General features: G+C 42.0%; 1 protein-coding gene across 3 annotated transcripts in view; it reads left to right on the forward strand.

Annotated features, from left to right (window-relative positions):
* The window catches only part of LOC124615508 (EH domain-binding protein 1-like), a 206,554-nt gene that overhangs the window by 112,341 nt on the left and 79,486 nt on the right, over positions 1 to 14,727 (forward strand). For all 3 annotated transcript variants that reach the window (XM_047143464.1, XM_047143466.1, XM_047143467.1), the window contains one exon: positions 872 to 1,121. In XM_047143464.1, the coding sequence (XP_046999420.1) occupies positions 872 to 1,121 (250 nt within the window). The remainder of the gene's footprint in view (positions 1 to 871; positions 1,122 to 14,727) is intronic.

Consider the following 14,727-nt stretch of genomic DNA (forward strand, 5'->3'; position numbering starts at 1 on the left):
AGATAATATAGGTATAAACTTTCATTAGTAATTCATCTAGCGTGTTCTCTGACACACTACAATGAGCACCTTTACTATAAGAACTGTGATATTGCAGCTGTAAATTTTGATTATGTTTTCAAGTAGCAGTAGACATCTAAGTACAAAATAGCCTTGGAGCTCATTGTTTGGGCTGAATCAAAGTTACACATGCTAATCAAGAGTCTTGTATCTACTGTTTAATGACATTGATTACTCCTATAATTTTTGTTTACTCTTTAGTCATGCATAACTTAATGCTTTCAGCTCGATGATGAAAATTTCCAGTTTTCCACTTAGTGCCGTCATTGGCAGGAATGTGTGTTGGCACTTCCTGCTAAATTCTTCTTTGTATGTCCCTTCTGCAATATTCATGTAATATCCAGCTCATTGCTTTATTTTTTGTCAACAGATATCCAGGTCCTCGATCAGTAATGGCTGTAACAATTGACATAAGCAAATTAATAAATTCACATTGGTTCAGACTTGTAGCCTAACAGTACTGCCTGATTAACGAAGTATGGATGATGGAACAACTACTGCACTCTATATTTGATGAAAATCTAACTATTGGAATTTTGGGTGTTCAGTGTATAAAATTGTAACAGGCTGCAAGTCCTAATTTCTATACATATCTCTTCTTGAAATAAGTGCTTTTCTGTTAGTAAATGCTATTTTACAGTGATTGAGTTGTGGATGATCTGTTACTGATGGTAGTTATATGCTAAATGGCTGTGCAAATGTGATCCCTCACAGTGTGAAGAAATTTAAAGTTTTATCTCTAGTTTGGCCCAGATGGCCAACAACTTGAATTATTATTTATGTGTAACTTTTGAGTCTGTGTGTGTTTCAGGTCTGCTTCAATTGATTCGGAAGGAACAGGTGACAGTGAAGGAAACAAAAGTGCAGTTCTTTCCCCAAAGACAGCTCGGCAGAACTCTTTACTTAGGCTCCGGTTACCACTTGTGTCTGGTGACTCTGGGGACAATTCAGAAAAGTCTCCAACATCGGTAAAAGATGTCAAAGACAAAATTCTTGCCAGCTCAAAGAGTATAATTGGAAAAGTTTTGTCCCCTACCAAGGACAAATTTAATAGAGAAAAGGTATATTATCGTAAGTTAGTTTCACACAATTAAAGTGTGTACCTGTAAATATAATTTACATTGTGGCTCCCTTGTCTCAGCATCCTAGCAGACTTCCCTGTCTTATCAGCCGTGGCAGGTTTCTTTCTGTGGCTGATGAAAAGAATATTAATAAATAATGGTTTATGGGTGTCTTCTTCCTTATGAATAGGGTTCATTTTCTTACCAACCCCTACATTACATATTACAGTTTCTCGAATTGTCAGTCATGTGTCTTATAAAATATTCCAGTTGCCTGATATACACATATCAAAGAAAAATCTTGCATCATCCTGGTTCCCAGAACTCCTGAAGATAGATGTTGACTGTGGATATTGTATCACAGACACAGTCCCTTTGACGGTTCAGAGAGGTCACTAAACGTGTCCAAAGACATAAACAACCATGCATGAGCAGCACCTATTAGAGACGGAGGGAGTCGACAGCCGATCAGTTCCAGTCATTCCATCAGGATGGAAGTACACGGCTTGTGTTATCTGTAGTTCAACCAAGCCTAGACATTCAATACTGCAGTTCGGTCAAGTACGCTTTGTTACTTTGTGCCAGGAAGGGCTCTCAACAAGGGAAGTGTCTAGGCGTCTTGGTGTAAACCAAAGTGATGTTGTTCGGACATGGAAGACATACAGAGAGACAGGAACTGTTGATGACATGCCTCACTCAGGCTGCCCAAAGGCTGCTACTGCAGTGGGTGACCACTACCTACGGATTATGGCTCGGAGGAACCCTGACTGCAACGCCACCATATTGATTAATGCTTTCCGTGCAGCCACAAGACATAGTGTTAAAACTCAAACTGTGCTCATTAGGCTGCATGATGCACAACTTCACTCCCGACGTCTATGGCAAGGTCCATCTTTGCAACCACGACACATGCAGCTCAGTACAGATGGGCCTAACAACATGCTGAATGGAATCATGTTCTGTTCACTGATGAGTGTCACATATGCTGGGCTGAATGCCTTAGACACACTGTCCAGCAAGTGCAACAAGGTGGAAGTTCCCTGCTGTTTTGTAGTGGCATTATTTGGGGCCGACATATGCCACTGGTGACCATGGAATGCAACGAAATGGCTGTATGATATGTGAATGCCATCCTCCGACCGATAGTGCCCATATCAGTAGCATATTGGTGAGGCATTCATCTTCATGGATAACAATTTGCGCCCCCATCGTGCCCCTCTTGTGAATGACTTCCTTTAGGATAACAACATTGTTAGACTAGAGTGACCAGCATGTTCTCCAGACATGAGCCTTATCGAACATGCCTGGGATAGATTGAGAAGGGCTGTTTATGGACGACGTGACCCACCAACCACACTGAGGGATCTATGCCGAATTGCCATTGAGGAGTGAGACAATCTGGACCAAAAGTGACTTGAACTTGTGGCTAGTATGCCATGATGAATACAGGCCTGCATCAATGCAAGAGGATGTGTTACTGGGTATTAGAGGTATCAGTGTGTACAGCAGTCTGGACCATCATCTCTGATGATCCCGCTGTATGGTAGTACAACATGCAATGTGTGGTTTTCATGAGCAATAAAAAGGGCGGAAATGATGTTTATGTTGATATCTATTCCAATTTTCTGTACAGGTTCCAGAACTCTCGGAACCGAGGTGATGCACAACTTTTTTTGATGTGTGAACTTTGCTGGGAATCGGGGCCTGCTAATCAGTACCTGATAACCATGCTCCAGCAGTAATAGATGGACCTCATATCCTCTTGTGTAGTTGCAGTGCTGGAAAGATAACTTCATCATCTCTCAAAACTACCAAGGAACTAAAAGTTTCTTGCAATAACTGTTATATTTAAAAATGGTTTTACAAGTAAATTAGTTCCTTAATATTTTGTACATAGATTGACAGATCATTCACGTGCTCAGATCTCCTTTCAACATAAGATAATTTTTGAGTTCTGTCTCGTAACTAACACAACCACCATTCAGTTTTCTTCTGCAGATTTTTGTCCTTACAATGTTCTTTACTCTGAGACTAGTAAAGTATTGGTGCTTCTCTTTACATCTACTGGTGCACCTGTCAGACGAAACTGTGCACAGTGGAAAGTTCCCCAATTTAATACCCCCATCCCAGGGGCCTCACCATTGTTTGGTGAGTTCATGCTTGGGTACCATGGAACCACAGCCATTGCAACACCTTTTCCCTTTCTGTTCTGCATGTCTTTCCTCCTGCTGTAATTTTTCCCCTCCCTTGAGGAACACATCTGGGATATTTTTGGGAATGTGTTCTGAAGTTTTAGTAACCTGCCATCAGAGCAGTCCCACATATGTTTTTTCTTTCTGTATTCACTCTGCATGTCCTACCCTTCCTCTGACTGGGTGTGTAAGGTTCCTCGTTTCTTCTTCCTCCCAGTGTGCTCCTTAAGGCCAGTCCATGTGTTTGATTTGTAACAGGTGACTGAGTAATGTGTAGTTCCAAGACCCAACTTGACAGATAGGGGTTGTACTTACTGCCTGTTACAGGTGAGGCCCACGGAGGGGTGGTTGCCTGAGCTGTGACCTTCCAAAATTGCCAGTTTGTCCCAGTCAGGAGTTCGGGAGATGTGACCTGAGGTATGGACAATCATGTAAGGCGGGTGAGCCCCAATCTTGGGGACCCCCAGTTGGAAGGAGCCTGCCATCAGAGATGTTGGAAATCATGGGGGGATTTTTTCTCAGTGAGCTAATCACCATCTCAGTCTATGTCTACTAAAAGTGAACAGAATGAGGCTAAAGGTTCCAAGACTCTCCCAGCTGCACCTCGGTTCCTCATGGCATCACATACCAAAGATGTTGAGTCCTTTGGTACAGTTAATCGATTGATTGTTCAGAAAGATGTTGATGCTGTTATAGGCCCTGTGAAATCCTGCTCTCGTTTATGCAATGGACTTCACTTCTGGAGACCAGTTGTGATTTTCAAGCCCAACAACTGCTTACAGTTTAGCTGCTCCATGGCTATTCTGTTCATGTCGAGGCCCATCAAACGCTGAATTCTTCATGTTATGGTATTTACATTCAGCTGCTTGATGGTCTGACTGAAGGAGTAATCCAAACTTACTGCTTTGATCAGGGTGTCACTGCTGTCCGTCGGGTAATGAAAAAGGTTGTTGCAATCTTAATGCCTAAACACACTTTTTTCCGTATGTTTGATTGAATAGTGCTTCCATTGAAGATAAAAGCAGGCTATGAAGTCATCACAGTCTGACCATACATTCCCTACCCAGTGCATTGCTACCAACATCAACATTACAACCACACTTGCCTGTCCTGTAAAAACATGGCCAAATGTGTTACTTATTGTAGGGATGCTCACAAAGGTGACCTCCCCTTTGTATCAGTTGTAAAGGCAACTGTGCCATCTTATCTCATGAATGTCATATGTATCTAGATGAGCAGGCCATCCAGGAGATCTGGGTGAAGGAAAAAGTACCTTACCCTCTTGCTTGCAAGTTGTTGGCTTGTCGAAAGCTCTGCATGTCACCATCCTGCACTTACGGCACCGTTATTGTTACATCTCGCTCCACAAAAGACATGGCCATGGCCACACAAACTTGTGACCTCCAGTTCAGCACTGCAATTGTAAAATTGCCCAGTATAATTGTAGCATCCCATTCCTGTTCTCCTCCAGCTGTGCAACAAGTCACCAAATCTTCACCTCTGGTGGTGAATTGCCTGCTACACAACTGATGGGCCAGGAAAAAGACATAATATTCCCATGAAAACTTACTACATCCCACTAGCCAACAAACATCTGAGTCTTCATCTGCCAACTCCAAAGACTCCAAGAAATCAAACAAAAGCAAATGATCATCTCCTTTCTTGACTTGCAGATGCTATTAAACAATGTCTTCATGTGGTACCCTCACCCAACTGACCTCCATTGTGTTTATGTGCACTGCCTACCTTTTTTTCTGTCCTGGAATCAGCAGGCCAACCCAGTGAGAATGCCAATGCCTCTGTAGATCTCATAGCCTCTATGCCCTGTAGCAACAAGTCTTGAAAGCCTGGCACTCGGCAGCTGCCGAGGTGATTACTCTTCATTTGTTCCCTGCGTCCCATTCCCCATTATGCCTCTTCTACAATGGAATGTTCATGGCATTAGGTCCCACAAGGAGGAATTGCACTGCTTTTAGAATCCCAGCGTGCACTTGTTCTCTGCCTCCAAGAAACAACATTACGTCCTAACGACTGCTTTGACCTCTCGCATTTCCTTCCGGTCCGCTTTGAACTTTCCCCCGAGGACAGCATTCCATCTCATGGGTGAGTCATGCTGCTCATCTGGGATGACGTTCATAGCCAAACCATCTCACTGAACACTTGGCTGTAATCTGTTGCAGTCCACATGATCCTGCCTTGCTTCATCTTTTCTCTTTGCAACATCTACTCCATCCTTCATTCTGTGTCAACAGAGCAGACTTTTTCCGTCTTGTTGGTCAACTCTGTCACCCCTTTATGTTGCTTGGTGGCTTTAATCCACACATCCCACTTTGGGGCTCTTCCAGAGTGCCCTGTTGGCTGACCTTCTCAATCAACTCGGCCTCATCTGTCTTAACACTGGAGCACCCATGGTCCTTTCAGACTCCATGCACTGCTATTCCCATTTGGACCTCTCATTCTGTGCTGCCCAGATTGTTGGCCGAGTAGTCCATTCTCTCTGACATTTACTCAAGGGACCATTTCCCATGTGCTATACATTTGCTGACTCCTACCCCACCTATGTATAAACCCAATTGGCAGCTTTCTGAGGATGACTGGAGGCTGTATCCTCTTTGCTGACCTTCGATGAACAACGTTTTTGCAGTTGTGATGACCAGGTAAAGTACCTCATGATCGTTATTCTTGCCACTGCAAAACATTCCATACCTCCTACTTCATCTTTCCTGCACAGTGTCCCTGTCACCTGGTGGACTGAGATGTTCTGTGCTGTGACACAGTTCTCTCACAGAGACGTCAGAGTTTTTTAACTGCCATCCTACAATGGTGAACTGTATCCATTATAAACAATTATTTGCACAGTGCTGTTGCATTCTTTGTGATAGCAAAAAAAGCTAGCTTGATTTATTTACCTGTTCTTTCAACAACTCACTTCCTCTTTTGACGTGTTGGTCAATCTCTGTCAGCTCTCGGAGACCAAGGTTGATTCCCAGATTTCCGGTCTGACTGTAACAGGTGATGTCATTGTGGACCCTTTAGCTAACTGCAACACCTTCGGCTGCTATTTTGTTGAGATTTTGAGCTCCACTCTCTACGATCATGCCTTCCTCCTTCCGAAATGAGTGGAGGAAACTTGGGTATTACCTTTCTCCTCTCAGAATCATGAATGCTACAAAGCTGCCTGTACTATGAGGGAGCTAGATCTTGCTCTTACTTCATCCCGATCTTTCGGTCAGGGCTGGACAGTGTTAACATTCAGATGGTGCAGCACTTTCTCCTGTGGGCAAGCAATTTCTCCTCCACACGTACAATCACATTTTTCTGGTCAGATTGCAGATTTCCCAGATGCTGGTGTGAAGCCACTGTCATACCCATACCTACGCCTGATGAGGACAAACACCTTCCTTCCAGCTACTGCCCCATTTCTCCCACTATCTGTGTTTGCAAAGGGATGGATTCAAGCTGGGTCGTATATGGTGGCTTGAGTCTCACAATCTGCTAGCCACTGCACAGTATGGATTTTGAGTACACCGTTCTGCAGTTGACCATCTCGTGACTTTGCCAACCCGTATCGTGAGTGGTTTTCTGAGGAAATACCGCACTGTGACCATGTTTTTTTTTGATTTGGAGAAAGTCTACGACACCTGCTGGAGGGCTGGTACCCTCCGTACTCTATACACGTGGGGTTCCGAGGCCGCCTACCCCGTTTCCTTCAGGAATTTTTAAAAGATCACATTTTCAAGTTATGTGTGAGTTCGTCCAAGCCTGAGTTCGTCAACCAGGAGAATGGGGTGCTTCAAAGCTCCATCATGAGATATGTCCATTAACCCTATTATAGCATGTCTCCCACCAGGGATCTCCAACTCTCTTTTTGTTGACAACTCTGCGATCTATTGCTGTTCTCCACGCACTTGTCTCCGAGTGGTGTCTTCAGCAATGTCTTGATCGTCTATACTTGTCCAGACTTTTGTTTTTCCACTGACAAAACCATTTGTATGAATTTCTGGCAGCACAAAGAGTTTCTTCCAACTTCTTTACATCTTGGGCCTGTTGCTCTTCTGTTTGCAGAAACTACAAAATTCCTGGCGTTCTTGCATTATAGATAACTTTCTTGGACCTCCCATGTGTCTTACCTGACAGCACACTGTACCCAGTCTCTCGATTCCTACATGTCCTAAGTGGTACTTCCTGGGGAGAGGATCAGACACCCTTCTCCATGTATACCGACCCCTTCTTCATTTGAAACTAGACTATGGGTGTTTTGTTTAGTCATCTGCACGTTCGTCCATCTTAAACAGTCTTAACACAATCCACCATTATGGAATCCATTTGGTGACTGGTGCCTTTTACACAGCCTGGTTGAGAGCCTTTATCCAGAAGCTGCCGAACTACCGCTGTCACGTTGTCTGTTACCTCCCAGAGTTTGCTTTTGGATCCTGCTCCAGCAGCTTAACATCATGCAACCTGCCATGTTCCTGATGGGTGTGAACCCTTCACCACCTTAGTTTTGTGTGGCAGCCCGTGTTCATCTTGGACTTTATTCACTTCCTCAGGAAAGTACTCTAGATTTGGTCTATCGCATTAAGTTTCTCGACCTTCGCACACAACTTAGTGACAGCATCTTCATGTACACTGATCTGATGTGTACACTAATGGTTCTAAGAGCAACCATGGGGTTAGGTGTGCACTCATGGCACCTACCATTTTCGGTATCGGCTTCCAGAACACTGCTCAACAGGCCACCCAGTACATCTGGCAATACAGGCTTTTTAATTGTCATATGTTGCAATTCTCACAGCGTCCTTCAGAGCCTGTATGTCCGGTAAACAGCCGACTCCTTAGTGCAGCATGTTCAAGAAAGCTTCCACTTACTGTTGAGGGAGCCACTGTGACATTCATGGGGGTTCCAGGTCATGTCGGTCTGATGGGAAATGGGGCCATTGATGCTTCTGCCAAGGCTGAAGTCCATCTACCTCGGTCTGCTAGCTCTTCCATCCCTTCGGATATGTTGCCGTCTGTTGGCAGGTGGTGTCACTTTGGTTTCACCACTGGTCTTCTCTCCATGGAAACAAGCTCCAGGGAATTAAAGCTATCCCAACGGCTTGGCTGACCTCATCTCGACCCTCTCGCCACAAGGAGATTATTTTAGCTTTGTTACGAATTGGGCACTGTCGTTTTAGCCATCACCATCTGTTAAGTGGTGATTCCCCACCGCTTAGTGCTCATTGTTGTCAACTTTATATGTTTTGCCATTTCCTGACCTGATGCCCTTTTCTTAACCACTTACATTCTATTGTATATTTTCCATCTGAGTTATCAGCTGTTTTAGTGAAATATGCACAGGCTTTCGACCGCATTTTACTTTTTATCCGTCATAGAAATATGGCGAATCTATGGTTTGGGACACCTGCTGTTTTCTTTGCGTAATTTGGGCACCTTTCTCCACAAGGAAGTCCTTTTTCTTAGCTCACATTCTTTCTGTTGATAAGGCTTAACATATAGTCACTTTTAAGTTTTTTTTTTATCTAAGGTTATGACATGGGCACTTATGACCTTAGTTGTTTTTGCAGAAAGAAAAACTTAATAGCCACAGAAGTGGTATGATTGGGTCACACAAACCTCTTGTATTGTGCCAAGAGTGTAGTGGTCGAACATGACATTACTGAAATTGGCATGATATACCTCATAGCCACCCATTGAAACAGATGATGCTGTGGGACCACTGCTGAAGTTCTCTCTTCTATACTAGTTTGAGTAATTACCATGGATTCTGAATATTAAGTGATGTTTATTCATTTTGCTTGTGCTTCGAATGAATTCCTAGTTTTTGATATCAAAGTCAATATGATTCTGTATACTCAAGAGGGGAACTTTTTTGGCTAGTGTGTTTACCATGTGCTGTGATTCCCTATGTACCATTGTTATATTCAGTATTTTGTGATATGAAGGAAGTGGTGTTACCAGCCTACCTACAGTAGAGAAAGTTTGTATCTCTATCTTCTCAGCTTGGTGCAGAAAGTAAAGGTAGGAGATGTAATGTGAAGTGGTGGTGGTGCTGCTGCTGTCTTCAGTCCAAAGACTGGCTTGATGCAGCGCTCCATGCTATTCTATCCTGTGCAAGCCTCATCTTCTCCGAGTAACTACTGCAACCTACATCCTTTTGAATCTGCATAGTGTATTTGTCTCTTGGTCTCCCTCTGTGATTTTTACCCTCCATGCTTCCCTGCAGTACTAAATTGGTGATCCCTTGATGCCACAGAATGTGTCCTACCAATCAGTCCGTTCTTCTAGTCAGGTTGTGCCACAAATTCCTCTTCTGCCCAATTCTACTCAGTACCTCCTCATTAGTTTCGTGATCTACCCATCTAACCTTCAGTATTCTTCTGCAGCACGACATTTCAAAAGCTTCTGTTCTCTCCTTGTTTAAACTGTTTATTGTCCATGTTTCACATCCATACATCACTACACTTCATACAAATACTTTCAAAAGAGACTTCCAGATACTTAAATCTATAGTTGATGTTAGCAAATTTCTCTTCTTCAGAAACACTTTCCTTGCCACCACCAGTCTTCATTTTGTATCCTCTCTACTTCGACCATAATCAGTTATTTTGCTGCCCAAATAGCAAACTCATCTGCTACTTTAACTGTCTCATTTCCTAATCTGATTCCCTCAGCATCACTTGATTTAATTCAACTACATTACATTATCCTTGTTTTCCTTCTGTTAATGTCCATCTTATATACTCATTTCAAGACACTGTCCATTCCGTTCAGGTGCTCTTTCATGTCCTTTGCTATCTCTGACAGAATTACAATGCCATTGGAAAACCTCAAAGTTTTTATTTCCTCTCCCTGGATTTTAATTCCTGTTCCAGATTGTTTTTTAGTTTCCTATACTGCTTGTTCAATGTGCAGATTGAATAACATCAGGGATAGGCTACAACTCTCTCACTCCCTTCTCAACCATTGCTTCCCTCTTGTGCCCCCTCAACTCCTGTAACTGCCATCTGGTTTCTGTGCAAATAATAAATAGCCTTTCACTCCCTGTATTTTACCTCTGCACCTTTAGAATTTGAAAGAGAATATTCCAGTCAACATTGCCAAAAGCTTTTTGTAAGTCTACAAATGCTATAAATGTAGGTTTGCCTAGCTTCTAAGAAAAGTCGTAGAGTCAGTATTTTCTCATGTGTTCCTACATTTGTACGGAATCCGAACTGATCTTCCCAGAGGTCGGCTTCTACTAGTTTTTTCGTTCGTCGATGAAGAATTTGTGTTAGTATTTTGCAACTGTGACTTATTCAAGTGATAGTTCGGTCATTCTTACACCTGTCATCACCTCCTTTCTTTGGAATTGAAATTATTATATTCTTCTTGAAGTCTGAGGGTATTTTGCTTGTCTCATACATCTTGCTGACTAGATCAAAGAGATTTGTCATGGCTGGCTCTCCCAAGGCTATCAGTAGTTCTAACGGGATGTTGTCTACTTCTGGGGTCTTGTTTCTACTTCTGTTCTTTTGGTGCTCTTTAAAATTCTTAACGCCGTATCATATCTCCCATCTCATCTTCATTTATGTCTCTTCCATTTCCATAATATTGCCCTCAAGGACATCGCTCTTGCATGGATCTTCTACATACTCCTTCCACCTTTCAGCTTTTCCTTCTTTGCTTAGGACTGATTTACCACCTGAGCTGTTGGTATGCATACAGGTGGTTCTCTTTTCTCCGATGGTCTCTCTGATTTTTCTGTAGCCAGCATCTTTCATACCTCTAGTGATATATGCTTCTACATGCTTACATTTGTCCTCTAGCCATTCCCGCTTAGCTGCTTTGCACTTTCTATCAGTCTAATTTTGTAGACATTTGTATTCCTTTTTGCCTGATTATTTAGTGCATTTTTATATTTTCCCCTTTCATCAATTAAAATTAGTATCTCTTGTGTTACCTTAGGATTTCTAATAGCCCTCGTCTTTTTCCTACTTGATCCTCTGCTGCCTTCACTATTTCATCTGTCAAAGATACCCATTCTTCATCTATTGTATTTCTTTCCCACATTCTTGTCAGTCGTTCCCTAATGCTATCTCTGAAACCTCTGGTTCTTTCAGTTTATCCAGGTCTCATCTCCTTAAATTCACACCTTTTTGCAGTTTCTTCACTTTTAAACTACATTCCATAACCAATAGATTGTGGTCAGAGTCCATATCTGCCTGTAGAAATGTCATAAAATTGAAAACCTGGTTCCTAAATCTGTCTCACCATTATATCATCAGTTTGAAACCTTCTGGTGTCTCCAGGTCCCTTCCATATAGACAGCCTTCTTTCATGATTCTTAAAACAAGTGTTAGCGATGATTAAGTTGTGCTCTACAAAATTCTACCAGACGGCTACCTCTTTCATTCCTTACCCCCAGTCCATATTCATCTACTGCTTTTCCTATCTTCCTTTTCATACTATTGAATTCCAGTCCTCCATGATTATTAAATTTTTGTCTCTCTTAACTATTTGAATGATTTATTTTCTCTCACCATACATTTCTTCAATCTCTTCATCTGCAGAGCTAGTTGACATATAAACTTGTGCTGCTGTGGTAGGCACGGGCTTCGTGTCCGTCTTGGCTACAATAATGCATTCACTACGCTGTTCATAATAGCTTATCCACATTCCTATTTTTTTTTAAAAAAGCTACTTCTGCATTACCCCTATTTGATTTTGTATTTGCAACCCTGTATCCACATGACTAGCTGTTCGTATTGGCTTCAGACTTCACTATATATAACCTTAGCCTAACCATTTCGCTTTTTAAATTTTCCAACCTACCAGCCCGATTAAAGGATCTGACATTCCATGCTCCAATCTCTAGAACATCAGTTTTGTTTCTCCTGGTAAGATGTCCTCCTGAGTAGTCCCCACCCGGAGATCCGAATGGGGGACTAACAGTAAAGCTGCATGCCCTCTGGAAAAATTATAGCCGTAGTTTCCCCTTGCTTTCAGCCATTTGCAGTACCAGCACAGCAATGCTGTTTCGGTGGATGTTACAATCCCAGTTCAGTCAGTCATCCAGACTGTTGCCCCTGTAACTACAGAAAAGGCTGCTGCCCCCCTTCAGGAACCACACGTTTGTCTGGCCTCTTTAACAGATACCCCTCCGTTGTGGTTGCACCTTTGGTACAGCTATCTGCATCACTGAGACACGCAAACCTTCCCACCAAGGGCAAGGTCCATGGTTCATGGCGGGAGGGGGGGGGGGGGGGGGGGGGGAGATCTATGAAGCACAGTGTAACAATATGCATGCAGTATCTCCACTTCAGAAGCACACTCTGACACTTGGTTACTTACTAAGGCAAGAGTGTCCATGAGCGTGTGATGCTTGCAGTCTGGGAAATAAAGCACACCGTGCTTTTAATTAAATGTATTACTGCAATAACAGGTTAACGCATTTCGGTGTCTCAGTTTGTGTGTTAATAAGCTCCTTAATGTCCTCTATACGAAACTAACTTTGCTCACTATATCCACATTATTTAGCAGCTGAAATTCTGGTTCAAAGTCATCACTGTTGAACCACTCGCCAAATTTTATTGTTTACGTCTTCCCAACAAGAAATTTGTTTTGCAAGATTGGCAAGTTGAGTAGCGGTATCGTCATGCTCATCACCACTATAGCATTGAAAGCCACTTGTAGATGATGTTGCAATTTTTTCCATGAGTTAGCTGTTATTGTTGTCTTCAGGTTGTCACAGGCCTTACAAATACTGCTGATTGCATCAGGAATATATAAGGATTTCCAGAAACTGAGGACGTCTAAAACGTTCTTGCACAAGCTTTTTCACTGTTCAGTGGGTAATGTATTTTCATTGTCACAATAACAGCTTGGTTTATTTGCTGTGTGAGTGATGCGGAAGATAACTCACAAAAATCATCTTTTCATACAAAACAAGAGCGTTTTCTGCAGGATGACAGAAGTAGGTTGTTGCTGCGATTGTCAATGGCTAGAAAAGTATGATTGGCTACCCATACCTGCTGGTGGTGTTTCAAAAGTATGCTGCCATTTCTTATCAACCTAGAAAAAGAAGGGAAGCATCCCAGAAGAAAATCTAAACCATTTTCTTTTACTATCAGTTTTATGTGAGTTAAAAGCTATCAATTCTTAGCTGCAAGTGAATTTATTAAATTGACAGACAGACAGAAAATCTGCCATGAACGTATCAGGATAGAGTCTCTACATTTACTTGAAGGTGAAATGGGAAAACAACAGAAAAATATTTCAGTTACATCCAACAGTGTGACTGGGGATGGCTTCATCTTCTGGTGGTAAAACACGAGTCACATGTGTAATAGTGTATTCTAAATGAAAATATTTATTCTGATTGTAATAGAATACTTCAGCTTTCATTTCTTATTTCTTCAAAAATTTCCAGACTATACACGGGTAATCTGCAGACTGTGTAATTTGGAGCTTGCTGAGCCTCATAGAGGTTTCTAATACTTGCAGTTGCTCATTCGTTTACCTTACCTGCTGCTGCTACTGAAGTAGGCACATCTGGAAATGCGTCCTAAAATTAGTTTGATCAATGTGCACAATGTAGAAAATTATGTCTACATTGTTTCCTCTATGCATTCCATCATAGTTGGTTTTACCAGTACCCTTGAAAAGTGCTAAACATATTTCACTCCTCTCCCCCCCCCCCCCCCCCCCCCCTTCCTCCCAACCCCACCCATCACCACCTCTTTTTTTTTTTTTTTTTTTTTTTTTTTTTTTTTTTTTTTTTTTTTTTTTTCTGGGATTTCGGCACACCCTGAGAGAGTCTGAAGATTTTAATTGTAATATTTCTACAATTTATATTAATAAGTAATGAACTAGCTTACAACTGTTAATTATAATTGTACGTTTTCATAATAGTTCTGTAAACTAGATTATTTAATACTGATTTATTATACTTCGTGCTATGGGAAAAAAAACACTGAGAATATACCTTTTTCTTTTCCCCACCAGTCTTTGTTTCTTAAACTCAGTTTGTTTGAGTTTATAGAAAACTATAAAATGCTATGAGAGTCCACTGATAGTGCTGATGATGATCAGACAAAATAGTTCTTTTCTGTACACTGAAATGCATTCTGTTGGGCTTAAAAGCAAAAACAGTGTGTTGGGAGAATCTAGCAGCAATGTGACTTCTCTGACTTTGCCTCAGTCATCTTATATAAGGGGGCAATCAAAAACTTTCCATTTGAGGGTGTTGCTGCAGCATATATGCAATGTAGCACAACTCTGAAGTGGTTATGAAAGCACCAACCACGTAGGCAGGGTGTTAGTGTGGCATTTGTGTTTTTCTGACACACGTGTGGTAAATGTGGAAACATATAAACTGTGGTGGTGTTATTACCAAATGCATCCAAACTACTGTGCTGTTATTCTTTTCTTGG

The sequence above is a fragment of the Schistocerca americana genome, chromosome 5 (assembly GCF_021461395.2).
Source record: "Schistocerca americana isolate TAMUIC-IGC-003095 chromosome 5, iqSchAmer2.1, whole genome shotgun sequence".
Classification (NCBI taxonomy): domain Eukaryota; kingdom Metazoa; phylum Arthropoda; class Insecta; order Orthoptera; family Acrididae; genus Schistocerca; species Schistocerca americana.